The sequence below is a fragment of the Pipistrellus hanaki genome (genome assembly GCF_964339955.1).
Source record: "Pipistrellus hanaki genome assembly, chromosome: 19".
Lineage (NCBI taxonomy): Eukaryota > Metazoa > Chordata > Mammalia > Chiroptera > Vespertilionidae > Pipistrellus > Pipistrellus hanaki.
The window spans coordinates 18480953-18507146 of NC_140521.1; the positions used below are offsets into that span (position 1 = coordinate 18480953).

General features: G+C 58.9%; 1 protein-coding gene and 1 long non-coding RNA gene across 3 annotated transcripts; one reads left to right on the forward strand and one right to left on the reverse strand.

The window, feature by feature from the left end:
* Positions 1-303: 303 nt before the first annotated feature.
* On the forward strand, positions 304-25882 carry LOC311613926. 2 transcript variants are annotated; one of them, XR_014793554.1, is made up of 3 exons: positions 304-543; positions 12834-13054; positions 25317-25882. It is a non-coding gene; the product is annotated as an uncharacterized lncRNA (long non-coding RNA). The 2 variants fall into 2 exon arrangements; XR_014793555.1 differs by lacking the exon at positions 304-543 and adding an exon at positions 12369-12754.
* LOC311613395 (vasopressin-neurophysin 2-copeptin-like) lies at positions 4802-5188 on the reverse strand (the record flags this gene model as incomplete). The annotated part of the gene is made up of 1 exon (XM_084867279.1): positions 4802-5188. The coding sequence occupies one exon, from the start codon at positions 5186-5188 to the stop codon at positions 4802-4804; it is 387 nt and encodes a 128-aa protein (XP_084723405.1).
* Positions 25883-26194: the final 312 nt, after the last annotated feature.

Below are 26194 nucleotides of genomic sequence, written 5' to 3' on the forward strand. Positions count from 1 at the left end.
CCAGGCGAACCGGGAGGCCGGCGGAGCCCTGCGAGCTGCCGGTTCGGCCGCTGGGCGCCACCAAAGCCGGCTGCAGCCGCCGCAGGGAGGCGAGCGCCCCGGACCCCAGGCTGGCGCGCTCTCCGGCCCCACGTGGAGCTAGGCTCCGCGCGGCCGCCGCGCCAAGGGCTCCCGAGCTCGGGTGTCTCGGTGCCCGTCTCCCCCTGCATCTGGGATCGGAGACTCACGAGCGCTCGGATGCAGCCGGATCTCGGCACAGGCGCGTGCGGGGGCTCCCTTCTGCACCGTACCTACCCTGCCCGAACCCGGGTGCGGCGACCCACACGCCCCGGGCACCTCTGTACGCGGGCACGCGCCAGCGCCCCGGGACCGAGCCCCCCGCGGAAAACACGCACACGCAAACACGTACACAGCCCCCGCCCGGGGAGGCGCCTGGGGTGTTTTTTTTGTGTGTGTGTGTGTGTGTGAATTGCATGCAGCAGCCCTTCCAGATTCGGCCTTTGGTCAGGGTTCGGGCTCCTCGGGTTCCACCTGAACGCGTGTGTGAGTGAGGGTGGAGGGGAGACTGGAGATCGGGGCCCGGGGAGCGCGGCGCCGGGCCGGCCAGGTTGGGGCCTGGCGGCGGCCAGCGCGCAGCGGAGCCGGGAGGCAGGGGCGGGCGGGCGGGCGGGCGGGGGAGGGGCGCCGGCCCGTATCTCCCCCAGGCATCGCCCTGATCTCCGGGTGCCTCCGTTTTCCTCGCCAGGAGTCAGGGGTGAATTTGTAAAACAAACCGTGAAATGCCCCCACCCCAGAGGCGGCTGGAGAGTGGTTCCAGGTCAGGGCCGGTGGGGGCGTGCGGGGGAGGAAGGCAACCCACCGACCTTAAATGTCCAACTTGTCACCGAATTGACAACTGTGACCAACTGTGACCGCAGGCCCCGGCCGGGCAGAGGATTCCCTAAACCACACTCCCTGCTTCTGGGGGGTGGCCCTGAGTTGCCCCCCACTTCCACTTCCCTGCTTGGAGGGAAGTCTGAGGGAGACTGTTGTTTTAGGGAACAGAGAAAGGGCTGGTTTCGGGGCCTTAGGGGGTCAGACATGTGCGTGTTTCTGAGTGGACACCACCGTCCTCTTTCTGCCCTGTGCACCCCCCTCACCCTCCATCTCCAGACTCCCAAGTGGGGAGCAAGGGGAGGGGGAAACGCAGTTCCTTTGTGGCCGGGCGGGCGGCATGGGGGCCTTTCCAGCCTGGCATTCTTGGTTAAGAGTGGTTAAGAGTGCTTGGTGCCAGCCTGGAGAGTCCCCTCAAGTCTCAGGGAGAATGGAGTGGCGGGTCTGCGCGCTCAGTCTGGCCCGCCATCTCATCACCCCTTCCTTTTCCTTTCCATCTGCCTTTCTCCGGCGTCCTGGCCGTCTCTCTCTGCCCAGAAGACCGGTCTGGAGAACAGAAGAGGCAGTGGGCCCAGGGTGGTGACTGGCCACGACCCCTCCGGCGTCCCTAGCCGCTAGGCCGCCCCGCTGCCTGCACTAACCACTGAGTCACTGCAGGCTTTGTGATCCCACCCCCGCCGTATGGCTCGCCACCAGAGGGAGGGGGGGCAGCTTCCCAGCACATTCAGGAGGCGCCCCAAACCCCCCCCCCCCCCGAGAACGGGTTTTGCCTGCAACCGCGCTCCGATTAGGAAAAAAAACGTAATCCTGCAGCCGCAGTGTGACTGTGGGGTGCAGAGGCAGGCAGGGGGAGACATCCCCTGGGTCCTCGGAGACAGTCCGGCTTCGGACGGACAGGGAGGGGAGCTCCCTGATTTGCCTTTGGCCCCAGCGCGGACCTCACGTCACTTCTGCCCCTCACGGCCCCTCCCCCGATGGCCTAGAGCTTTTGCCCAGAGCTCTAACTTAACCCTGGGGTCACCCCCGTCGCCTGACCCCCTCCCCACCCCCCCTCCTACTCTAGCTGGCGTGAAGGGGGTGAGAGGGGGAGATGAGGAAGAAAGTTGGTGGGGTTCAGAATCGAAAAAAAACCGTCAACATCTCGCTAATGGTCTGCAAACTTCCGCCAATTATGACTGACCTCCCAGACTCGCCCCGGGAGGCTCGTATTCTGCGGGGAGGCCTGGGCGGCTGGGGGATCAAAAGCGGGAAGGTGCGAACTCCTCTTTGTCTCCCGGGGCCGCCGCGCCCCCCTCCCGGTGGGTGATAAACCCGCTCTGGCGCCGGCGCGCGCTGGTGATTAATTTGCAAACAAACAAAAGCGGCCTGGTGGCCGCCGTGCTCGCCCGAGTGCAGCGGGGCCAGAGGCCGGAGGACCGGCCGGTGCCAGGCCTGGCCGCCAGGGGAACCCACCGGCTGGCGCCCCGCAGCCCGGGCGTAGGCTCCAGGCTCGGGCCCTACACGGTCCTCCCCACCCCCCTCCTTTCCCTCTCTTTCCCTCTATCTTCTCTCTCTCCTCGCCTCCTTGCTCCCCAAAGACACACGGGCAATGTGGATGGAGGCAGCCCTCCGCAGAGTCTGCGAAGTGGTGCCTTTTAGGGCAGGAGATGGGGGTAGGGGTGGGGGCAAGTGTGGGTCCTCTGGGAGCGGCTGGTGTCCTCCAAATGCTCCCCCTGCCTTTTGCAAGAAGGATCTTCACTTCCTCGTAGGCCCGATTGTCAGCGATAACAGTAACCCCTGCCTCTCTGCTCATGCCCTCGGCGTGTGAGGCGCAGGCAGAGTGTGGAGGGCAGACGCTGACATGGGGGAGAGGCAGCGAAGCCTCAGGACAGACGTGGTCTGCTCACACCCGCGCCACCAACGCCACGGCCCGCCACCCAGGCCTCAGAGGCGGCAGCGAGGCTGGCCTGGCCCCCACCGGGCCGGGGCCGCGCCTGCCTGCCGGGTCCCCCCTTCCCCCGCCGCCTCCGACTGCAGAAGGGACAGGCCGACCCTTTGGTGACCGAGGGGTGTTTATCTTGAAGTTTACCAAAAGGGGGGGGGCGGGGGAGATGGAAGGGGTGGGGGTGGGCGGGGTCGTTTACTTTGGCACGTTTGCTGTAAATATTCCCTTCGGCGTGTGTGAGGTCTGGCGCTGGAGGATGACACGCTGGTTCCCTCTTAAGCGTCCATCCCTGTCCACCGGGCGGCTCTTCCCAGCCACCACCCCCCCCCCAGGGGGAGGGCAAGCTGCAGCGGGAGCTCCGTGGGCAGGAGGGCGCCTGTGTGGCTGCAGGGCTGGAGGCCTGATTGCGAAGGTGCCTGCGGGGCCGGTCACTACACAAACTTTTACCGAGAAGAAGGGCCTTTCTGGTTGCTGGCCGGGCTGGGCAGACGCCGAGCGCCTGGGACCCTGGCTCATGGGATAGGGGGATACCCGGGAAACTGACCAGGGCTCCCTCCGTTCTCCTGGGCGCTCCATTTCCCACTGGGGGGCGCAATTTTCTCTCACCCAGGATCCCAGGGAAGCAGCCCCGTGGGGGAGCAGCCAGCACCTCCTCCCCACACAAGCAATGCTGTGCTCCCCCAAACCCCGACTTTCCCCACACGGGGTTCTCAATCCTTCTGTGCTTGTCCTTCACCCCCACCCCCACCCCCACCCCAGCTGGCTCAAGAGCTTAGCTCCTTCCAACTCCGGAGGCTCAGGGATCAGGGTCTTTGAACAAGGGTCAGCTTCCCTGTCTTTCCTCCACCCAGAGCCTCCTGGTTGGACCAGACAGGGTGCCCACCTTTTGTTTCTCTCTCTCTCTCTCTCTCTCTCTCCCCCTCTCCCCTCTTCCCTCTCCCCTCCCCTCTCTCCCTCCCCTCTGTCCCCGTCTCTCTGTTCACCTCCTTTCTGGATCTTGTGGCTGTACATCTGTGGCCTTCCTTCCTCTTCCAGTTTCTCTTCTCTCCCTCCCCGCTATCTTGTTCTTGTTTCCATGTCTCCTTCTTGCCTGCCTCTGTCCCCCCAGCTTTTAACTCTCCTCCTCCCCCTCCCATTTTCCCTTCACTCTCTTTTCTAGTCTTCCTCGCTCTCCTCTCCCTAGCTCTTTCCTCTGGCGTCCTTGTCCCCTCCTGCCTTTCTGTGTTTCTCAATGGCCCCCGCCTCGCTCTCCCTCATCTTTTCCAGTTACCGTGACAGGCTGGAGGTGCCTCTTCACTGGGGTTTGGGCAAACACCTTCCTTCCGCTGACGCCCTTGGCCAGCCCGATAAGGTGTTCTGACAGACAGTCACGGGCCGGGCCCCGGGCCCCTTTGTCTAGGTTGTAAGTGTCACCTTCTCCATTTGGTGTCCCCAAAGCCACCCTTTCCCCCAGAGCTGGCTCTCACCTCAGGCCCTGTGTTCTGATCTCCCCTCACCCCCACCCCTCTCTCTCCCTCTTCTTCCAAAGGCAAGAGTTCAGAGGGAGGGAGGGCATGTTGGGGCCTTGCTCCTACCCTCCTTCTTGCCCCAGCAGCACAGGGCTTTCCTGTAAGACATTCCCCTGCCCCCCTGACAGCCCTCTAAATTATTGATCCCGCGTGGGAGAGAGAAAACTGTCGGAGTTGTCCAGCTCGGGGAGGCGGTATTTTGAGTGCAGAGGCTCCCTGAGGCACCAGTTTGGGTTCTGCTGTTTCTGGAGCACCCTTCCTCATCCACTTAAGCCACGCTTATCAATCCTCCTTTACATATAAACAGGCCTTTGGCAGAGGCAGAATGAAAAGATCACACCCTCCGCATTCTTCTTTATTTTATTTTATTATTTTTTATTGCATTGTAAAGGGTTTATTTTCGAGCTCGGAGGCGGGCGGAGGCCGGGCTCAGTAGCCACAGGGCAGGGTGGGCTCAGGGGGTCCCGCCAGCTGCACCAGCCTAGGCAGGAGGGCCCTAGGCCCTGCCCAGCTGCGTCCCGCCCTTCAGGCACTTGGGCTCCACCACGCAGCTCTCTTCATCGCAGCAGAGGCCTTTGGCTGCGCAGCGCATCTCGCCGCCCCCGCAGGGCGTGTGGCCGGACCGGCAGGGCGTGGGCAGGTAGACCTCATGCAGGCAGCGCTCCGTCTCGGGCGTGCCCATCAAGCAGCCCAGCTCGTCCCCGCAGCAGATGCTGGGCCCAAAGCAGCGCCCCTTGTCCTCGGGGCCGCAGGTCATGCACTGTCCCATCTCCACGTAGTCGAACGTGGCCCTCTTGCCGCCCCGCGGGCAGCTCTGGAAGTAGCAGGCAGAGGTGACGGCCAGCAGGCCGAGGAGGCAGGGGGGAAGCAGGGCATCGGGCATCCTGGCGCAGGTGGCACAGCGTGGGGTGCGCTGGGCAGGCTGTGCCATCTGCCTCCGTGGCTGCCTATTTATGGCTGCAGGTGCTTCCTCCAAGGTGACGTGGCCTCCACCCCCTCCCCGTGGCTCCCCAGGAGCCCACGGCCGGTCCCCAGCCGGCAGCGGTGATTCAGGCCCTGGGGACGCACGTGGGCCGTGCTATGCGGGGTGGGGGGGGCGCCTCCTGACTGTCACCGGCGTGGGGTGGCCACGGGGAGGCGGGAGCTTCTGTGGCTGTGATTGCAGCGCTCAGGGCTCGGAAGAGGGACACGTGAGCGTCACTTGGGCGCTGTCTCCAAGCTTTGTCGGGTGCATGGGCCCTATCCCCCATCTGTCTCCTGAGGAGGGGTAAGGGGGACTCACGGGCTCCTGGCGGGCCCAGGATGGCGGGGAGAGGCCGAGGGACTGCAGGACCCCTTTTGAGGGCTGACCCAGTGAGGGGACAGGTGGCAGACCAGCTCGCACCGCAGGCGGCCTGGAGGGGGCTGTGCTGGAGCACTGAGAAAAGAGCCTCTGCCTGCAGCCTGTGGGGCAAGCAGCCCGGACGGGAAGGGGGCAGGAAGCAGGGGCCGTTCCCACAGGGCGGGTGGGCAGGCTCCGGGGAATTCGGGGTGCTCCCACCCTGTGCACACACCCAGAGCCAGGCCCAGGACTGGCAGAGCGGGGGGCCTTGGGGCAGCTTCTTGGCATGTCCCCACCTCTCCCGCCCAGCAGGAACATGGGGGTTGGGAACCCAGTGAGGTTCAGCCCATGGAACCTGGCAGCCAGCCTGCCCCGATGCCCACCCCACCGGGATGCTAGTTCCCAGGGACCAGGGCAGGTGCCATCTCAAGACTGGGCTGAGGAGGGCGAGGGCATCGGAGCTGTGGGTGAAGGAAGGGAGCAGTCACAGCCAGAGAGGCCCAGCTTGAGAAAGGAGCCCGGGTTAGAGACTCAGCCTCCCTCCGCCCAGGGCACCAGGGTCTCCCTGTGGCCCCAGCTCCTCCAGCCCCCGGGGCTCATGAAAGGTAGGTGCTAATAAGAATAAAACCCTCCGCATTATTCTTATTAGCACCTACCTTTCATCAAAGCCGCTGGGCCCTCAAAAGGGCAAACGGGTACACGGCTAGTGATTTAGATAAATTGGGAGGGAAGCGGGCGGGCGGGCCGGGTGGAGGAGGTGTGTGTGTGTCTGGCGGGAGTGCCTTCTCCATCTGCGGAGGGGTTTTTTCCTCTTTCTCTCCCGCTCAGGAAAAGGATCTAATTGTGGTTTCCTAATTCCCAACCCGTCTGCATCTTCAATGCTCTCTTTGTGTGCTTTACCCAGTCCCTTAAGAAAAAAAAAAATTAAAAAATGCCATGGACGTTTGTTTCCCAGTCCGGCCGCCGCACTGAATCGGGAATTTTCCCTCTCATCTTATCTGACCCAGAATCAGCGGGGACACAGGCCAGAGCTGACTGGGGGACCCCAGGCCCTTCTGACCGCCCAGTACCTTTTCTTTATTCCACATCCTCTTTCAGTGGAGACAGGTAAGGGTGTCCGTGGATCCTTTGCCATGTGTCCCAGGACTTGAGCGTGTGGGACCGAGGGGACAGAATACTTTTCAAGGCTATTCTGTCCCATCCCCAACTGCAGACTGGGGGGGTGGGGGGGGAGAGGGGGTATCTTTCTTGGGTGGTTTGCAGCTTTTGCTTTTCCCATTATCCCTGGTGTTGGGAGGTGCCAGGGGCGTGGGGGCACCCGGGGTCCTGCCCTGTGAGAGCAGCCGGGGACAGAGGGCAGGGGCAGAGCTCTGTAACAGAGAAGGGCATGACCAATTCAATGGCCGCTACCGTGAGGGAGGTTGACAGGGCAGAGACACATCGGCTCGTCCAAATCTGCTGAACTAACTGTCCCCCCGCAGCCACAGACACGTTCTCTCCATTCAAGCACCGTATCCATTACTATTTCCCGTACTGGGTTTCAATTAAAGACGCGGCGAGGGCAGGGAGGGGAGGCCGGAGACAAATGAGGAGCAGGGGGCACACAAGTGGTGTGTGTTTATCCTCTTGCGTCTTTCCAGTTCCTCTTGCTCCTCCCTGTCAGCCATCCAGTCCGCCTGCATTCCCAAAGGTAGCATTTTCGAGTCTCCCGGACTCAGCAGGGTGAGGAGATAACACTCTTGGGGAGTCTTTCATCTCCCCAGAAGCCCCAGAGAGGAGGCTAGTGATGGCGGTAGAAAGTGTGTGAGTGGGAGGGAGCGGGGGGGGGGGGGGGGGGGGGGAATTGGGGAGGGGCTTGCCCGCTTACCTCATGTGTAGGGTTTCCGGGATTGGAGGGGTGCTAGCATGGAAAGTTCCAGGTTATTTTGAAAACTGATAAAAATCCCTTCTCCCTTGCATGGAAGATAACCTTTTGTGGTCTGGGACACAGGTGGTGGCGGTTGGGGGAGGAGGAGTGTGTGGGGAGAGAGAGAGAGAGATTGAGATTGAGATTGAGATTTCCCCTGTCTCTCTGACTGCCTGGCTAGGATTTGGGGGTTCTGAATTCTGGATCCTGACTCCAGATCTGGCTTGCCCTGAGCAGCTGCCCCAGGCCCAGGCCAACTCTCTGGCCTAATGCAGGGCTCACAACAATTCGGAGCCAAGAACCAGCTCTGTCTCCCCTCTGCCTTCTGTGATCACTGACCCTGCACCGGGGCGGCTGGGAGACCTGGGGAGGGGCCGCCCCCGTCTTAATTACCTGTCCTCTCCCGCCTCCTCCCATCAGGGAAAGACCAGAGGCCTCGGCAATGTGACTGGAAGTGGAAGCTGCCTTGCTCCCAGCCCAGCCATCCCTGCCTGCAAACAACACACAGCAAACCCTTCCGAGTGGAGTCGTGAACACATACCCAGGGAGTGACCCGGGCTGGGGGCACGTTCTGCCTCCACCACCTGAGCTGCAGGTCGGGGTGACAGTGGCCTGGGAGGTCCCACAAGTCTTGAGAAGCCCCCGGCTTGGGGCTGGAAGCCAGGAGGGCTGGAAAGGATTCTCTTTCTTTTGCCATTTTTATGTATCTCCTAGAGGAAGAAGAGAGAGAGGGAGGCAGGGGTGCGTGCACACATAGAAAGCAGAACATTTGGAGCGGAGAGTGCTGCTCTCCCGAGCGTGGGGCTTTTGCTGGCGTCCGAGCCTCCGTGCATTTCCCCTCCGAGCCAAACCCTGAAACCCCGGCGGCCTCTCCAACCTGGGAACCTGCCCTCTCCGCTCCGGGCACAGCCCTCCTTCTCTCCTTCCTCCGGAGAAGGAAAACTTCGGGCCCCACAAAGGAGTGGGGGACAGCGTCAGCTCAGGGCTCCCCACGAGTGCCTCCCCACGGGGTCTTGGGCCCGGGGGCTTGGCCTCCCGCCGCCCCCTCCCACCCCAGTTGCAAACACGGAAGCGGGGCGCGCCCCGGAGCGGCTGCAGGCCTCGCCCCGAGCGCGGAGCCCGGGAAGGCGCTGGCTCCTTGGGGTTACCTCCCCGCCGGGGGTGCGGGGCGGCGGGCCTCTCTGGCCCCCCAAGGCCGCGCCAGCCCGCGGAGGGGCAGAGGGGCCTCCCGCCCGGCCCCGTGGCCGCGATCAGGCCCGTAAACCGCGATCCGCGGGCCCAGGCTCCCCGCGCGCGGGTTACCTGCTTCCCCTCCGCGGCTGCCGGGGCGGGGCGAGGCGGCGCCCGGATGGGAGCGGGGAAAGCGCGGCCGGCCGGGCCTGAGAGAACGAAAACCGAGGCCGCGGGGAGGGAGTGCGGGGCCCCTCGCCCGCCCCTGACCCCCCGGCCCCCGCCCCGCGCCCGATCGCCTTTCGCAGCATCCATCGATCGCAGCCTCCCGCTCCCCGCCGCGCCGAGGGCCAGGCCGGCGGCCGCGGGAGGAGAGGGCCTCCTCCGAGCGCGCGGGACGGGGCCGGGGGAGGATTGGATTTTCTTGTGCAAAGCGAGGGTGGGTGGAGGGCGCGCTCACCCTCTGCCCCCGCCGCCGGGGTGTGTTTTTACATGTTTTCTGAGCAGCAAGTTCTCTGCACAGGTCAGCTCTGCGCTGCCAGCCTGGATGCCTCTGCTTACCACCGGCCCTCCGACGAGCCGGCCGCGCCGCGGGGCGCGCCCTCTCCCCACCCCGCGCCCCTCCCCCAATGGCTCCGAGGGTGCCTCCGCTTTTGAAATCGCTCCTCTTGTCTTCAGATGGTAAAATATGAGTTCCCCACATGTCTGAGTCTGGTCTTCTGGTCCCTCAAGCGTGGTTTGGGGCGGGGGGTGGGGTGGGGTGGGGGTGCAGGGCCGCTCTAATCGCCTCTGAGCGGCGTGGGGGTGGGGCGGGGATTCGCCCAGCTGGGGTGCTGGGCGCCTTATTAAACCCAGACGCGCTCCCTCGGCCCAGGGGTTGGGACCATGCGGAAAAGATTTACAATGAAGCCAATTGGGGACCGAGTCCAGCCATCCCTAGTCTGCAGGTGTAAATAATGCCGGGCCGTGTTTTATTCCCCCCCCCTTTTCCTAGCGACTTCATCACCCCCACCCCCACCCCCAAATGTCTGAGAGAAGGGGAGAGGAAAGGACCGACGGGCGGGCGGAGCGGGCTGCGGAGTTAGAATGTTCCCATTAGAAAGTTAAAATATGGTGGCTGCGTTCACACATATATGCCCTGGGACATCCTGGTCTATTGCGTTTCTCTGTCCAGAATCCGAGAGAATTGTTGGCGTCCATGGCAGGCCCGGTGAGGGTGGGTGATGCATTCTTTGGGGAGGGGGACACAGGACAGATTTCTCTGGAACAGGGACGTTGGAGCTGAATGAGGACGGAGTGTATTAGTTGTACAGACTGGGTGAGGGGCGCGGGGGCTTTTCTTGAGACGGGGTGTCGGATGTTTACGCCAGCCGTATCTGGCGTTCCCAGGACAGGGGTCCCTACTCTTTCTAGAAGGTCCATTTAGATCTTCCCAAGGACCAGAGAGCTGTGCAGAGAGCTCGTTGAGCTGCGTGTGGGTCCAGCTGTGAGGCTCTGTTCCATCGCTCCCCTGAAGCATCACGGCCTGGGCATGTGTGTGTGTGTGTATGTGTGCCTATGCCCACCCCACGGAGTCCGAGGCGGGGAGGGAAATCTCACTGAAGCCCGAGCTGCAGCCACACCTCCCGCAGCCTCCCCGCCACCAGCGGGAGACAGAGTGTGCTCGAAGCCTCTTGTCTTCCGGAGCAATCACGCCTGCCGGCTGCTGCAGGGTGCCCGGGAAGCGGAGACTGTGGCTCCCCCAAACTGTTGTTCGGCGTTTTCAGTCTTGCACTAACTCGCTCAATAGTGTAGGTCATACGTGTGTACACAGTCACGTTTCAAAAAAATAAAAAAGAGAGAGAGTTAGCGATACCATTCCGGGTGCAGGAAGAGCAGCGGTCCCCTTCCTCTGCGGTTAGGATTCCGCGTGCCCCTGGGGTCGGGGTGGCCATCCCCGGTCCTGGGGGTGCAGGGGGTGGGTCATGGGGGGTGTTCCAGTCTGGGTTGCAGGCAGGGGCGGGGAGGCAGGCGCCGGGCTGCAGCCAGGATAAGGTCACGGGTAGAGACTGAGGGCTCCGGCAGGACCTGACACGCCCGCCCGCGTGGAAGGGAGGGAGAGCCAGCGTCACCCCGCCGGGGTGAACTCGGCGCCGCCGCGGGACCGTTTCCAGGCAGGGGTGGCGCAAACACTATTTTGTCTCCTTCTTTCTTTCTTTTTTTCCTTAAAAAAAAAAAATCCTGTTCAGCACAAACATGAGAGGGGGTGGTGGATGGAACCCTGGTGAACCCCAGTCAGCCCTGAGCAGTGTGGGGCGGGGGGGCGGGGCGGGGGAGACTCATAGGAAGGCCTGAAGCACCCCTCCCCCGTTTGGGGAGCTGGAAGGGGAAGGGGGGCAGAGGAAGGGAACGTTCCCCCCTTGACAACCTCTGCACCTCGCTCCTGAGGAGCTGGCCGAACCGGGAACCTCTGCGGACCATGCCCTGGTGTCTTGCCACCGGATGGCACTGGGGGGAAGGGGGGGACCAAGCTGGGGGACAGTGGTCCTCCGTGTGTGCTCCGCAAGGCCTGAGAGCGGATCTTTGAGGGCGCACAGGGTGGGACCTCAGTTTTGAGCTTCCTCCGTGGCCTCAGGAGCCAGCCCCAAGCTTTCGGGGAAGCTGGGGTGATGGTGAGTCACCCACAGTCCGCCCGATCTGGAAGTTGGACCAGAGGGTGTGTGTGTGTGTGTGTGTGTGTGTGTGTGTGGAGGGGGTGTAGAAAGAGGACAGCCAGGCTCAGGTGTGCTCTGTCCCATCAGAGTGGCTGGCCTCACCAGGCTGAACTGTGCCTGGAACTGGGAATCTTGGGGTTGGGATACGTGGGGATCTCGGGGACCGGACCCTGAACATTGGCAGTGTCCTCACCTGGGAGTGTGTCTGTGAATGTGTGTGAGACCTACGGGCAGCAGCACTGAGAAGAACAAATCCTCCAACATTTATTGAACACGTTACTATGTCATTTATTGAACACTTACTGTGTCGTTTATTGAACACTTACTATGTTGCCAGGCGCTTAGATTTTGCAATCTCGTCAAGTTACCTAGAAGGAGAGAGGAAAGGGGGGGGGCGGGAGGAGGGGGATGAACCATAACTACAGAAGTTAATAGACGGCCTGCGTAGGAGTGTTTAATGTGATGCATCTAATTTGTAAGTTCCTGGAGGGATGGCACTCACATCCCCCACTGGGACGCAGTGCTGGGTAATGGTTACGTGTGCAATGAATAATATCCCAGCACCGAGGGAACGTGCATGAAGAAAGGGGGAGCGGGAGGCTGAGGGGGTGGGGCGCTCCATGCATTTGAAAACAAGTGACCGCTTCCAAAGTGCATTTGAAAAACAAAAACAACCTCACACGGACTAGCTGCCCCGCCAAACAGCTTGTGTAAAAGGAGGCAGCGGGAAGGCGGTCACGGGAAGAGGGGAAGAGCCGTCTGGTGTGAGGGATAGAAACGCCCGCCAGGTCCTTCCCCAAATATCGATCGAGGGCTTCTCTGCGCAGGTCGCCTGCTAAGAGCTGGAGACACATGGGTAAACCAGCGCCGTGGGGCTTGAGGCTTCCTGTTCTTCGCTGCATTTTTTTTTTTTAAAGATGGTATAATTCCCATTTTAAAGATGAAGAAAATAGAGGCCCAGGAAGGAGGGAGTGGGAAAGGGCTGAAGGTCAAAGTTGTGGGGGCAGGACAGGCCAGGTCCGCTCAGCCCCAGCTCTTCTGTGTGCTGTGGAGAGGCTGGGGCTGGGTGGTTTTCACTTCTTGGAAGAGGCAGCAGCATCCGGGAGCCAGGAAATCCCCAAGGCCCTGCCCACCCGGCCTGCGAGGTGGCCGGCCAGACGCAAAGGACTTCTCCACACCTGAGCTTGGGACTGTGCTGAAGGAGGTGGCTGTAGACTCTCCCGTCCGTTTCTCCCATTCAGGGCAGACACCTGGCCGGGACCGAACGTCTCTGCCCCTCTTCACAGGAAGTTGGGGCACGTGGCCCGGGGGTCTCGCCCAGAGTCCGTTGCCCAAAGCGACTGCAGAGAAGCCAGGGCTGTGAGTGCATCGTGGTCTTCGAAGGTGTGTTGATCAAATAAACTAATTCTCGTTTGTTGGGTTTTTGTTTTAAAAACAGAACGGGGAACCAAAAAAGGAACTACCGATGGAATCGTGGCGCGTGGGATGAGAAGCTCGTTTCCCCCAAAACGCTGCGTGGGAGCGGGGCCCGCGCGGGGCCCCTGCACGCCGCCCTCCGGCCTCACAGAGACGCTTTCCTGCCTTCCCCCTGGACGTGTGCGTGTCCTGGACTTCGTTTGGCTGATCGATGAAGGAGACCAGTGACCCCACGGCGGCGAGGTCAGTCCAATCGATGCGTCCTCCCCAGGAACGCTGGGAAATCGCCCTCTTTGCTCCGCGCTGGGTCCCACCCACGAGGTTTGGAGATGGAGGGTTCCTGGCTCCTGGCCACTGTCCTTGCTGACGGAGAGGAGGTGGGGGTAGATGGGGGAAGGAGGGGCCTCCAGTCCCACTGGGGAGCCTCTGGGTACCCCGGCCCGCCGAGCGCTCACAAGCTCACTAGCACGTTTCCTTCGGCCACCCCCGGGCCTTGGCAGCCAACACCCGGGTCCCTGCGCGGAGGGGCCTCGTGTAGAAGTGGGTTTGCCGGGAGAGAGATGCTATTGATGGGGAGAACCTGCGTCAGATCCTCGGTAGGATGGTCGCTGCCTGCGAGAGCTTTCCCTGGGCGTCAGCTCATCGAATAAAACGAACGGAGGGGCCGCCCGGGCGCCTTCTCCGCGGTCTCCAGGGTCCGAGGGGGAAACGGAGGCGCACAGACGGATCCGAGGTCCGGCGGCCAGGCCTGGCGGCGCTGGGGGTCCACCGAGGGCTTGGCCGGGTCATTGCCTGGCTCGGAAGGACCAGGGAGTAGCGACCTGGCGCCTTTGTGGGGGAGAAATCCCAGGAACCCTTTCCCGACAGCCCCTCCCCTCTGAGAGCCACTGCAGTGGGTGGAGGGGGGTGGGGTAGGGGGTGGTGAGTCTGGTCTAAGGTTAAACTCTGCAAGTCCAAGGCTCTCCAGACTTGTTTTTCTTTTTGGTAAGAAGGAGAGAGGGAGGGGTGTGTGTGTGTGTGTGTGTGTGTGTGAGTGTGAATCAATACGGTCCAGACAGCCCTTCACAAAGGGGCTCCAGGCGGGCGCCTGGCCGCACGGCCCCCGCCCCGCCGCCCGCGGGGAATTAATTGGGGCCTGAAAGAAGGGGCGACGCAGCTTCCAGTTAATTAGTCAAGAAGCGAGTCTAGCCCCAGAGGCCTGGCAGAGGCCAAATGGGCCGCCGGGCGCTCCCCTGGGGCCGGGTGGGGCGTGGGGAGCACCACTCCAGGCTCCAGCATCCTGCGCCCCAGCGGGCTCACGCTCCCGAGGGCTCTCGCTTCCTCAGTCTCTCTTTCCCTTCCCTGCTTCCCTCCCCTCGCTTCTCCTCGCCACTTTCGGTCCTGGCCCTGTCTGACTCCCTGACACTCGCTGGGGCTTCCTCCCAGCCGGTCCTCCAAGCCTCTCCCCGCTGTGTCTCTTCCTGTTCTCCCGGGGAAGCATCCCTCTGGACCGGGCCTGGGTGGCTTGCGCAGGCCAATGGGGAAGGCCGGACTTGGGGGTGTGGGTGGGGGGTGGGGTGGCTGGAGCCCCGCAGCCTGCTGTGTGTCCCTGGGTGAGGGGGCTCTTCACCCTGGGCTCACCCTGGACCCGGGCTCCTGAGGGCGGTGAAAACCCTCTGTGATAATGCAAGGCTTCGGGAATCTTGGCATCCTGAGACCTGTGTCCCCATGCGATGGGGACTCAGAGCTAAGCAGCACCCGAGCGAGCAATCATTGGGCGCCTGCTGTATGCCTGCCTTGCATTCTTCCTGGGGCCTCCAGGTCCCACCCAGCCAGGAGGGAGGGCGAAGATCCAGGTATTTGCTTCCCAAGCAGCTCTGCTGGAGAGAAGCGGGGTGCAGCGGGGACGGAGGGGGGGGGGGTGTGTGAGACACAGCACAAATCTAAACCCAGTTCTTCCAAGGCCTTTTGGGGCCACTCGCCGGTGCTCTTCCCTGAGATCGAGGGATGGGACTCGGGGCGCAGAGACCGGAGTGGTTTCCTGGACTCCCACAGCGCAGGGAGTGCCAGGTCTCAGCAGCAGCAGGCGCCCATCCCTGGGCCCCTCGGGGCAGCGTTTGTCCTTCCGCCTGGCCTGTTCACGGACAGGACGAGGGTCGCAGGGATCTCTCGGAGCTGAGGCCCGTGTCTCTGGGATGCTCCTCTTCCACTGGGTCTCGCTCTCCGTCTTTCTAGCTCCGTTTACCCTTTGGCCTCCCTCCGACTGGTCTTCCCCCCTCTCTCCCGGGAAGCACATGGGATACCGGCTCAGGCTCTCCCCCTCTTCCTGCCCATCACCCCGCGTCTTGAGGCTTGGAGCTAGGTAGGTAGGGTCCGTCTGCCCCCCACCCCACCGGCACCCGTGGCAGAAGCACACCGATGGGGTCCGGGCCCTTCCTGCTCCGGCCTCCCCCCGGCCTCCTCCCGCCTCCCGAGGCTCCGGTAGCCGCTCCCGCCGCCGAGGGCAGGGTGCGCGAGGCTTTCCAGAGGCAGCCGGCACCGGCCTCTGCTTTCCCCCTCTGCCCGCCTGACCGACTTGGGCTCCGCTCAAAGGCCCGAGGTGCCCAGGCCTCTTGGCTTCGCCTGCCGCTGCCCGGAGCGGGAGCCCGGGACCGCGGTTTCGGCCGCCCGCCCGCCGGCCTGGCGCGCAGGAGCTTGGAGCTTGGCGAGCTTCCCGCCCGCGCTGACAGCCAACTGCAGAGCCTCAGTTTCCTCCCTCCTTTCGGGCCCTGAAAGCAACGGACAGAGCGGTTCAGGGAGGAGGGGTGGGGAATGGACTGGTTAGTGCCGAGACCACACGCCCTGGGTGTGAGGGAGGCCAGGAGGAGGGCACTCACTCACGGCCTCCTTCCTCCTCCCCCTCTCCGGGACTCCGACCCCCTCCAAGTGCAGACCGGACCCACGGCCTCCTTCCCTCTCCCCTCCTCCCTCTCCTCGGACGGACTCCTTCCACTTCCAAGTGTGGAGGGAGGGATGGGCGCCCCCCACTAGGAACGGAGCCCCACCCCACCATCCTAGTCTCCCCTCATTGCGCCCCACAGCCCGGGGAGCTGAGTGGCCGCACGGACACCCACAGAGCCTGGCGGGGGGGGGGGGGGGGGGCGGGGTTGAAGGCTAGGACAAGCCAGGTCCCAGCCTGCTGGTGCCCGCTCGCTGGGGCGTGTGCAGGGCTGGATCCTGTGATGCATGGGTAGCTGCTGGCTTTGGTCTGCTCGCAGACTCCCTCTTGGTGCCCTCCAGCAGAGTGTGGGCGCACCCATTGAGCTCTAAGAGATGAAGGGTTAGGGCATCTTGGAACTTCAGCCGAGCCCAACGACCCCCCTAACCCAATGGAATTGAGCCCAACTCCCCGGCGCATACATAGTAAGTGCTCATTTTTCCCGAGCTGCCTGGGCAGCCTCCACTCTCCGTGCCGAGGCTCGCTGAGTGTCTGCCCACTCTGCCTAAATAGACACGGTCCCTTCCAGGTACACGCAGGAGAGTATATTCAGCCTCTTCCTGCTGGCACTACCCTCTCGGCCTTGCCCAGTTCTGACTCAGCTCCACCAAAGCTCCATTACTTGCCCTTTCCCCACGTTGAAAGGACAGTGAGTTCCTTTCTTAAGCGTCTCGCTCAAGGCTTCGTGCCCCCTGGCCCTTTCCTGAGTCCCAGGGACTCCCGCGGCCAGCGAGCCCAGCAAGAAAGCTCTTTTCCCCCCCATGGCACGGAGCTGGGGACCCAGCTCAGAGACCAGGTCTGGACTTCCTGCCCCCGGTGGGCTCCTGTCCTGGTGTGAGGGGCAGGCGTTTCTTAGATCTACGGAGGCTGTGAAGGGACAATCTTGGGCACCTCAGTGTCCCTGGCCAGAGGTGTTTCTCCCCCCCACCCCCCGCCCCCTGCAGTGATGAGCTATGCAAACCAGGAGGCTGCCTGTGGTCAGGGCCTGAGGGATGTCAGGCTCCTGGGGGGTGGGGGTGGGGGGCCTGGAGGCCCCTTGGCTTTCAGAGAAACTGTGTGGCTGACATCCCCTCTCCCAGCCCACTGCAGCTGCCCATCTCCTCCTCAGCCGCAGGAGCCCACTGTGCCCGTCCCGCAGCCCTCTGGGGGCACTGAGAACCAGAGGAGAGCCAGACCGCTCCTTCCCCGCCTGGGAGCCTGGTGGGGGGGGGGGAGGGACGGGGTGATGGGAAGGACAGAGATGAGAAAGGAAAGATGGAGAGAGGGAAAAGGAGGACAATACAGGAAGGGGGGGGGAGAGGTGGGGCACATACAGAGAAGGGAGGAAGGAGAAAAGGGGACAGACAGACAGACAATGAGAGAGGGACAGAGGTACGCGGAGGCTGGGAGAGGCATGGAGGAGAGAACAGATGAAGGGGAGTGACGGAGAGACAGTGAGCAGGAGAGAAAGACATAGAGACAACCCCCAGGTGGGGTTGGAGGTGAGGGGGGGTGGAAAGGAAAGAAAATAAGCAGAGAGTGAGGATCAAATGCAAAAACTAAATGAGGCAGAAAGAGAAACGGGTAGGAGAGAGGAGAGAGAGAGAGAGAGAGAGAGAGAGAGAGAGAGAGAGAGAACACGCGAGCAAATAGATGGCAAACAAAAAGGTGAGAAACAGGAAAGGGCCTGGAGAGTGAGTGCGGGAAAGGAGACAGTGGAAGGCAGGGGATGGAGAGCCAGCACCCAGGCTGGCTGCCCTGATGTGTTACTTAGCGTGCGGCAGGGTTACCTAGCGCAGGATAAACGCCTCCATTAAGTCATGCTGAGCCACTCCCATGGACCGATCCCAGAGCAGCCCTGGCCTCAGGGAATATGGTTTTCAAAACCATATAAAGCATCAGATAGCAGCTACGTGGGAGATGAGTTCACTCATTAGGGGTTTCCAGCACCCCCCCCCCCTAAGGCCTTTGGGGTGAGCCTGGGGGGGGGGGTGTGACTGAGAGCCTGGAAGTCGGAGCAGAAAAAGACACTGTGCTCTCCCAATGCCACTGGCCACTGGCTCAGCATCTAGAAGCCTCTCTCCTTCCCCAGCGACAGCCACTGTGACCCACAAGGAAGGGCTGGCTGGTGGAGCCCAGGCGGCCAGCCGAGAAGAGGGTCCACTCCCCAGAGTCCTCCAGATTCCCAGAGTGCACTTGGCTGGACGGCAAGGGCCTGAGCAATCGCAGCCCAGCTGCTCCCTGTGGAGAGGGATGGGGTGGGGGAGGGGTGGGGGAGCACTCCCTGGACAGCAGGTCTTTGTTCCATCGGGGAGGCTGGGAAGAGATGGGGAGGAGGGTGAGCTGGAAGCCTGGTTCAGATCCCAGTTCATCACTCCAACTAGTTCAAATAAACCGCAGCTCCTCCTCCCTCACGCCCCTCCCAGAAAGGTATTTTAAAGGACATTTTTTAATAGTAGCAAATAAAAGGATTTCCTTCCTTCCTTCCTTCTCTCCCTTTCTTAATTCTCTCTCTCTCCCTCCCTCTCTCTCTCTCTCTCTCTCTCTCTCTCTCTCTCTCTCTTCCTTTCTTTAACCCCCACCCCCTCTCCCTTGTTATTGCAAAGGCTGGTGTTTGCTTTGCTTTAACAAACAGCGACAGGACTTGCTTTAAAGAAGCACTAAAAAATGTGCTCCGGGGGCAGGCCCCGCATTAGCCGCGAGCAGCGCCTGCGTGCGGCCCCGTGAGTGCCGAGGCCGGGAGGGCTTTGCCGTCATAAATGGACCTGCTTCAGGTGCCGAGGAGAGCCGGGAGGGGTGGGGAGGAATGCAGGGACAGATTTACACCTGTCCCTACAGCTGCCCCGGCCAGCACTCACAGCCTCCAGAAACGGCCCTTGGTGCCGACCTGTCTGGAAGCCATCAGGGTTAGTTTTGAAGCAGGAATCTTCAAGTGGACCAGAGGGCAAGCGCGGCCTGCTCCCCACCCCCCTCCCCCTTCCCCGTGGCTGTGCTCAAGTGCTGCCCAGGGAGCAGTCTGGCTGCCGGGGGCCCCTCTGCCCACCCACCCCTCCCTCTCCATTTCCTCCGTCAGGCAAATCTCATCATTGATTTTTAGCTCCCTTTGGTGCCGCTGCCTAATGAGGGCTGGGCAGGGCAGGGTGCTGGGGGCTGCAGCCAGCTCACAGAGGCTCCCCTCCCCCTCCCCTCCCCCTCCCCACCTCCCAGGAGCTGGGTCTGGCCCCAGGAATCCTGCCGGAGTCATGACTCCCCTCCAGCCAGTTCCCGCTCTCTGCCACCGGCCGCCCCGCCCCCGCCGGCAGGGCAGACAGTTGAGCGACTGACACTGTCCAGACGCCTGTGGAATCTGCTCCCCGTCCTCCCAGCGCTGGCGGCCGCAGGCGCGGGGGCAGCGGCACCAGAAGCCGGCCTGAGACTCGTTGCCACCTCTCAGAGGCCGATGAAAGCGCCACTCAGCTGGCCCTTCAGGACGGGGACCCTGGAGCCAGGACACTCGGAGGGCATGTTTGACACCCGTGCCGGGGACTTGGAGTCCCTGCTCTCTGCCCCCGGCCCCACAGAGGTCTAGGAGGCTGAGAGGGGGCAGATGACAGGCCGTCAGCCGCCAGGAAGGCCGCGGGGAAAGGCTGGGCGCTTTGCCTGAGAATGAGCAGGCACCGGCCTCCGTTCTCCTGCTGGGGAGACTGGGAATAGCTGGGGAGACTGGGGTCGGGCACATTCATGTTTTCTACATCTCCGTCTCCCCTTCCCAGTGGTTTTCTTGACACACACACACACACACACACACACACACACACACATATATATATATATATTTTAAATATATATATTTTAGTTGATTGCAGAGAGGAAGAGAGAGGGAGAGATTGAAACATCAATGATGAGAGAGAATCATTGATCGGCCGCCTCCTGCATGCCCCCCACTGGGTACTGAGCCCACAACCAGGGCATGTGCCCTTGACTGGAACTGAACCCGGGATCCTTCAATCCACAGGCCAACGCTCCATCCACTGAGCCAACCCTGCCAGGGCTTGGACATGTATTTTAGTAACCCACTCACTTCTTCAGAACAGCCAGGAAACCTTTAGGGATGTAGTGTGAACTGAACTTCAGTCTCCCTCCCCAGAAATAGAAAAAAACAAAACAAAACAAAACAAAACAACAACAAAACCCCCAGCAAAATGCTAAGCCAGGACCACAGAGGCACATTACCAGGCTCTGGGCCCGAGGTCCGCTCTTGCTCTCTGGCCAGAATGCTGAGCTCCAGGTGGTGAGAAGGGGCTCAGGATGCTCAGCACCTATGGAGACTGGACTTTCTCAGAAAGACTGCAAAAGAGTTGAAACGGAAATTGTTTTCTTCCTCTGGTTTCTGCACACACGCACCCCTTGGGGCATTTGGGGGAACCAACATGCTTTCCTAGAGCTTTTTCTTTTAAATTGTAATCTTCACCTAAGGATATTCCCCCCATTGATTTCTAGAGGGAGTGGAAGGGAGGGAGGAGGGGGAGAGAGAGAGAGAGAAACATCGATGTGAGAGAGACACATCGATTGGTTGGCTCCTGCACTCCCACCAGAGCCGGGGAACCTGCGATTAAGGTACCTGCCCTTGACCAGGAGTCAAACCCACAGCCCTTTGGTCCACAGGCTGACACTCTAACCACTGGACCAAACCAGCCAGGGCCCCTAGAGCTTTTGAACAGCCCAGCAACATGCAGGCTCCTGTATTTAGATGTCACGTTTCCTGGGCTCTGCTACTGTCTTGGTCTCAGCATGGCTCAGCCTTTGCTGCACCAGGAAGGGCTTTGCCAGCTTTCTGGGCCATGGACCCCGTGGGCAATCTGGTGCAATGGATGGATCCTGCCTCAGAATCAGCCGTGGGCTTGCAAACTCAGAGCAGCACTAACAATATTAAAAAAATAGCCCTCACCGGTTTGGCTGAGTGGATGGAGCGTCAGCTTGCAGACTGAAGGGTTCCAAGGTCACTCGGGTAGCATAAAGTAAAATGAGAATTTGAGCCCAGGATTCAGTCTCTCTTTCCTCCACACCAGGGAAGCCTCTGACACAGGAGTCTTCAAACTACGGCCCGCGGGCCACATGCAGCCCCCAGGGGAGTCTGATCCTGCCCGCCAGGTTTTTTGGGCAGTGAGCGCAGCCAAGGTGTTACAGTAGGAATTAGTAGTTCATATAGTCCGGCCCTCCAGCTCTCTGAGGGACCGTGACCTGGCCCCCACTTTAAAAAGTTTGAGGACCCCTGCAGTCTGACACATCCCTGGGAAGACAGAGAAGAAAGGAAGGAGTGGGTAGGTCCTGGAGGAGCGGCCAAAGAAGAGCCAAGACTGACATTCACCTCCCGAGCCACTGGTCACTCTTCACCGAGGGAGACTGAGGCCCGAGAGGAGAATCCGAGGTCACAAAGGGAAAATCATAATGGTCAGGTGTCTTAGCTCATCCGTGGCTCTCCTCCTTGTCCTGGCACCATCCGGCAAGTCACTTGGCTCTTGGGGCCTCAGTTTGCGGATCTACGAAATGGGGCTAATCATACCAGCCTCTGGCGGTTGCCAAACAGGAAAGACGAGATCCTTTATGAGAAAGCATTTATTCTAATGCTTGGCACAGAGCTGGTGCCAGATAAATAGATTTCCTCATTCTCCCTTGGCAGCGTTTCATCCAGAGGAGGGGTGAGGCGGCTGCTGATTTTGTGTTCTATAAGAGTGGCCTCCAAACTTTAAAAAAAAAAAAAAAAAAAAAAAGTTTATTTATTTATTTATTTGTTTGTTTGTTTTTAGAGAGAGAAGAAGGGAGAGGGGAAGAGAAAGGGAAAACATTGACATGAGAGATAAACATCAATCAGTTGATGCCCTATGCATCCGGCCCAGGGACCAAACCTGTAACCCAGGCATGTGCCCTGACCGGGAATCCAACCAGTGACCCTTCGGTGCACAGGGCCAACGTTCAGCCAACGGAGCCACACTGGCCAGGGCCTAACTTTTGTTTTAATACAACATTTCCAGCATTAAAAAAAAAAAAAATGTAGAGGGGGGAAGAAATAGAGAGACTGGTAGAACGCATTCCCGTATACCCACCAGCTGGCTTCAATAATTCAATTCCTGGCCAAGCTTGTTTCATTTATACCCACAGTAGATTGTTTAAACGCAAAGGCAGACACCATATCATTTCACTTGTAAACACTTCAGTGTGTATCTCCAGGAGATAAGAGGGAATTTAAAAAAAACAACACAACCACAATACTGTTATTACCCTCCCCTCCCCCCCCCCCACCCCCCCAAAGCAGGGATTGCATAATCTTACGAAATACCAGCTGGGACTCCGTGTTCTCTGATCGTCCCTGTGATTTTTATCATTTCATTGCTGTTGGTTGGTTCCAGTCAGGGTGCAGGAAGGGGTCTGCAGTGTGTTTTATGCACCTCCCACTTTTTTTTTTTTCTTTTGAAAAACATTTAAAATGGAAATAACGGGATCCTGGTGACCCTTGCTCTTTGCATCCCCGGGGTGTCGTTTGTGATGTACCTCTGTCCCCTGCGTTTGCTGTGAAGGGGCCTTAGACAGCCGTGCTTGGTGGGATTCTTGGGGGGAAGCCCCCTGACCGATGGTGGAGGGTCCCTCTCGCTGGAGATGCACAGCATTGATTTTTCTCTCTCTCGGTTTGTTGATCGCTTCCTGGGTGGATCCATTGCTCCAGACAGGGTTGCAAAATGGACTCTGTTGTGTCTTTCATTTCTTCTTCACTTATGAGCTGAAATACTCCCAAATTCCTTTGGAGGAACCCACATCCTTAAAAAATGAAGATCTGAGCCCTGGATGGTGTGGCTCGGTTGGTTAGGCGTCGTCTCCTGCACCAAAAGATTGCCGGTTTGATTCCTCGTCAGGGCATGTGCCCTGGTCTCGGACTTCATCCCTGGAGGGGCATGCAGGAAGCAGCCATTCAATCTTTCTCTCACACATAGACATTTCTCTCTCCCTCTCCTCCCTCTCCCTCTCAAAATCAATAAAAACATTAACAACAAAAAAATAAAACAAAAAACCCTTCATATTTGAGTAGGCACTGTCCTATATCTCTATGCTCCCACGTTTCTAAACTATGTACCTCTTCTGCGTTATAGATGACCGAATGGTTAACCTTGAAAAATACAGGAGCGCCCTAGCCGGCTTGGCTCAGTGGATAGAGCATCAGCCTGCGGACTGAAGGGTCCCAGGTTCGATTCCGGTCAAGGGCGCATGCCTGGGTTGCAAGCTTGATCCCCAGTGGGGGGATGTGCAGGAGGCAGCCAATCAATGATTCTCATCACTGATGTTTCTCTCCTTCTCCCTTCCTCTCTGAAATCAATGAAGAAATATATTTTTAAAACGAAAAATACAGGAGCAGTGAAGTGCTTCCCTCTCTCAGGGGCCCTGAAGGGTGTGATCAACTTCATCCATAGGTCAGAATGATCTTCGATCTAGAGACCAGCGGGGACGCCCCTCTGCCGGCCAAATGCAAAGGGGACCTATGGAATCTGAAATCGTATTGATAAGGAGTGGGGGGAGGTGTCTGTGCAGGGGTGCCCGGGAAGGAAAGGAAGAGGCTGCCAAAGCCACCTCCATCTGGGGGGTCCTGGGCGAGGCGGTTTACAACCTGGGAACCGCTTTAGGGAAGGGGGAGTTCTCTCCTCTCCCCATTTTTAATTTTAAAGGACTCAGCCCCTCGGAGCACGCGGAGGAGGCCAATCTCTCCGCAGAGACTTTAAAGGAAGCGCCTCCCCGCAGGTCTGCCTCTCCCCGGAGGGGATTTACTCCTCAACCCTGCACCCAGGAGTGTTAACAGCGGAATTAAGGCGGGCGATCTGGCTGGGCGCTCGCTGCGGGGGAGGCGTGTGGGGCCCTTTTGCAAGGCATTAATCACTTGTTTATAGTGGGGAGAGGGGGGCGGGAACCAGCGGGGAGACCGGGTGGGCCCCTTCCTGCCTGTGCCAGGCTCCAGAGCGAGGTGGGGTGGGGGCACCCCTCCAAAGGCGGGGAGCAGTGGGGGTCAATGCCTGCAGGGCTGGGCGTGGATTCGCCCTGGTGGGGAGGGTCAGGGAGAGCTGTCCCCTGCCAGGCTGGACTTCAAGAATGTGAGTGTACTGGGTGCCCCTTTTCATACACAAGTCTAGTCATCCTACTTCCCACGCTCAGGCTCCGGACGCATGTTAAAAAAAAAATACTGTTGTTTTCACATAAATATTTACCGGACACAGTGGCTTCCTAAGGGGAACTGACCTTGGAAACCAGACCTGTGGCTGAACCTACTTCGAACTGTAAACCATTTGGAATCCTGTAACATTTGGATGCATCACCCATTAATAAAGAAGCAAAGCAGCACGTTTTTCTTTTTCTTTTTTAAAAATATATTTCTTTATGGATTTCAGAGAGGAAGGTAGAAGGAGAGAGAGAGAAACATGAATGATGAGAAAGAATCATTGATTGGTTGCCTCCTGCACACCCCCCACTGGGGATCAAGCCAGAAACCCAGGCATGTGCCCTTGGCCGGAATCGAACCTGGGACCCTTCAGTCCGAGGGCTGATGCTCTGTCCACTGAGCCAAGCCAGCTAAGGGCACGTTTTTCTTTTTGTGATAATTAAATCTGAAATCCATGGAAGAGTGTTAATCACCATTTAATACAATCCCTTTCCTCCCCATCATATAGTTAACAAGGTTGTTTCTGCCGAGACCGGTTTGGCTCAATGGATAGAGCGTCGGCTTGGGGACTGAAGGGACCCGGGTTCGATTCCGGTCAAGGGCATGTACCTTGGTTGCGGGCATATCCCCAGTAGGGGATGTGCAAGAGGCAGCTGATCGATGACTCTCTCATGGAGGTTTCTAGCTTTCTATCTCTCTCCCTTCCTCTCTATACAAAATCAATAAAATATATTAAAAAAACAAAAAAACAAAAACAAAAAAAAACCCACACACAAAAAAACAATGCTGTTTCCTCTGGAGGAGGTTGTACGTGTGCAGGGAGTCAACCTAAGAGTTCCAGCATGATCCAGAGAGTTTTTCTCTCTCATAGCTCTCTCCCTGTCAGGGACGCTAGACAGCAATGTGAATCCTTAAGTCACATGATATGTCTACACACACACACACACACACACACACATATTTTACAAATGCATCACTTTCTTCTTACTATATTTTAAATATTTTTTTATTGATTTCAGAGAAGAAGGGAGAAGGAGAGAGAGAGAAACATCCATGATGAGAAAGAATCATTGATCGGCTGCCTCTTGCATGCCCCTTCCTGGGGATTGAGCCCAAAACCTAGGCATGTGCCCTGTCCAGGAATTGAACCATGACCTCCTGGTTCATAGGTCGATGCTCAACCACTGAGCTATACCAGCTGGACTCCCTTTCTTCTTATTTATTTATATTTAAAAAAATGATTTTTTTTTTTTACCGTTGCCTCACTCTCTTTCATTTTTGAAATCTATTATTCATGCCACCATGTATTATTATTTTTTAAAATTAAAGATTATTTTTATTGTGAGCTTATGCTCAGGGAATATCTTTTAATCACTCCTATTCTGACATTTCAGGAATTGTCCTCGTGAGAAAAGAGACTCAGCGAGACGGAATGGACACGCCGCAGGGACGTGGCGTCATGTGGCAGGGGCGGGGGAAGATTACAGACAACAGCGGTGCAGACTGTGAGTCAGAGGGGCCAGGTTACCCCAACACGAGCTGGTTTCCCTTTGCCGTCATCAATGGTGCATGCAGCACCCCAGCAGCCGGGCCTCAAGACTTGCCTTCACTGCAGGCAGGTCCTGCTCTCCCGGCAGAGACCTGACCGAGCAAGTGGACTAGAATTATTTGCGTCTTGAAAGCCTCAGCTGTTGGGCCATGTGTTTTTGTTTGTTTGTTTGTTTGTTTTATAATAAATCTTATAGTTCAGATTATTACAGGTGTTCCTCCCCCCTCCCTTCCCATAACTCCCTTCCACCTGATTCCCAACCCCACCCCATGCCCTTACCCCCGCCACTGTCTTCATCCATAGGTGTAAGATTTTTGTCCAATCTCTTCCCACACCCTTCAGACCCCTTTTCCCCTAAGAATTGTCAGTCCACTCCCTTTCTATGTCCCTGATTCTATTATATTCACCAGTTCATTCTGTTCTTCAGATTTTTTATTCACTTGATTTATAGATTCACTTGTTGGTAGGTATGTATTTGATGTCTTTTTGTTGTTCAACAACAAGAACCTACAACCAAGATTACTCTACCCAGCAAAGCTATCATTCAGAATTGAAGGTCAGATAGAGAGCTTCACAGACAAGAAAAAAAATTAAAGGAATTCATCAACACCAAACCAGGATTACATGAAATGTTAAAGGGTATTCTTTAAGAAGAAGAAGAAGAAGAAGAAGAAGAAGAAGAAAAAGGTAAAGGTAAAAATTGTGGGCCACATGCTTAACAGC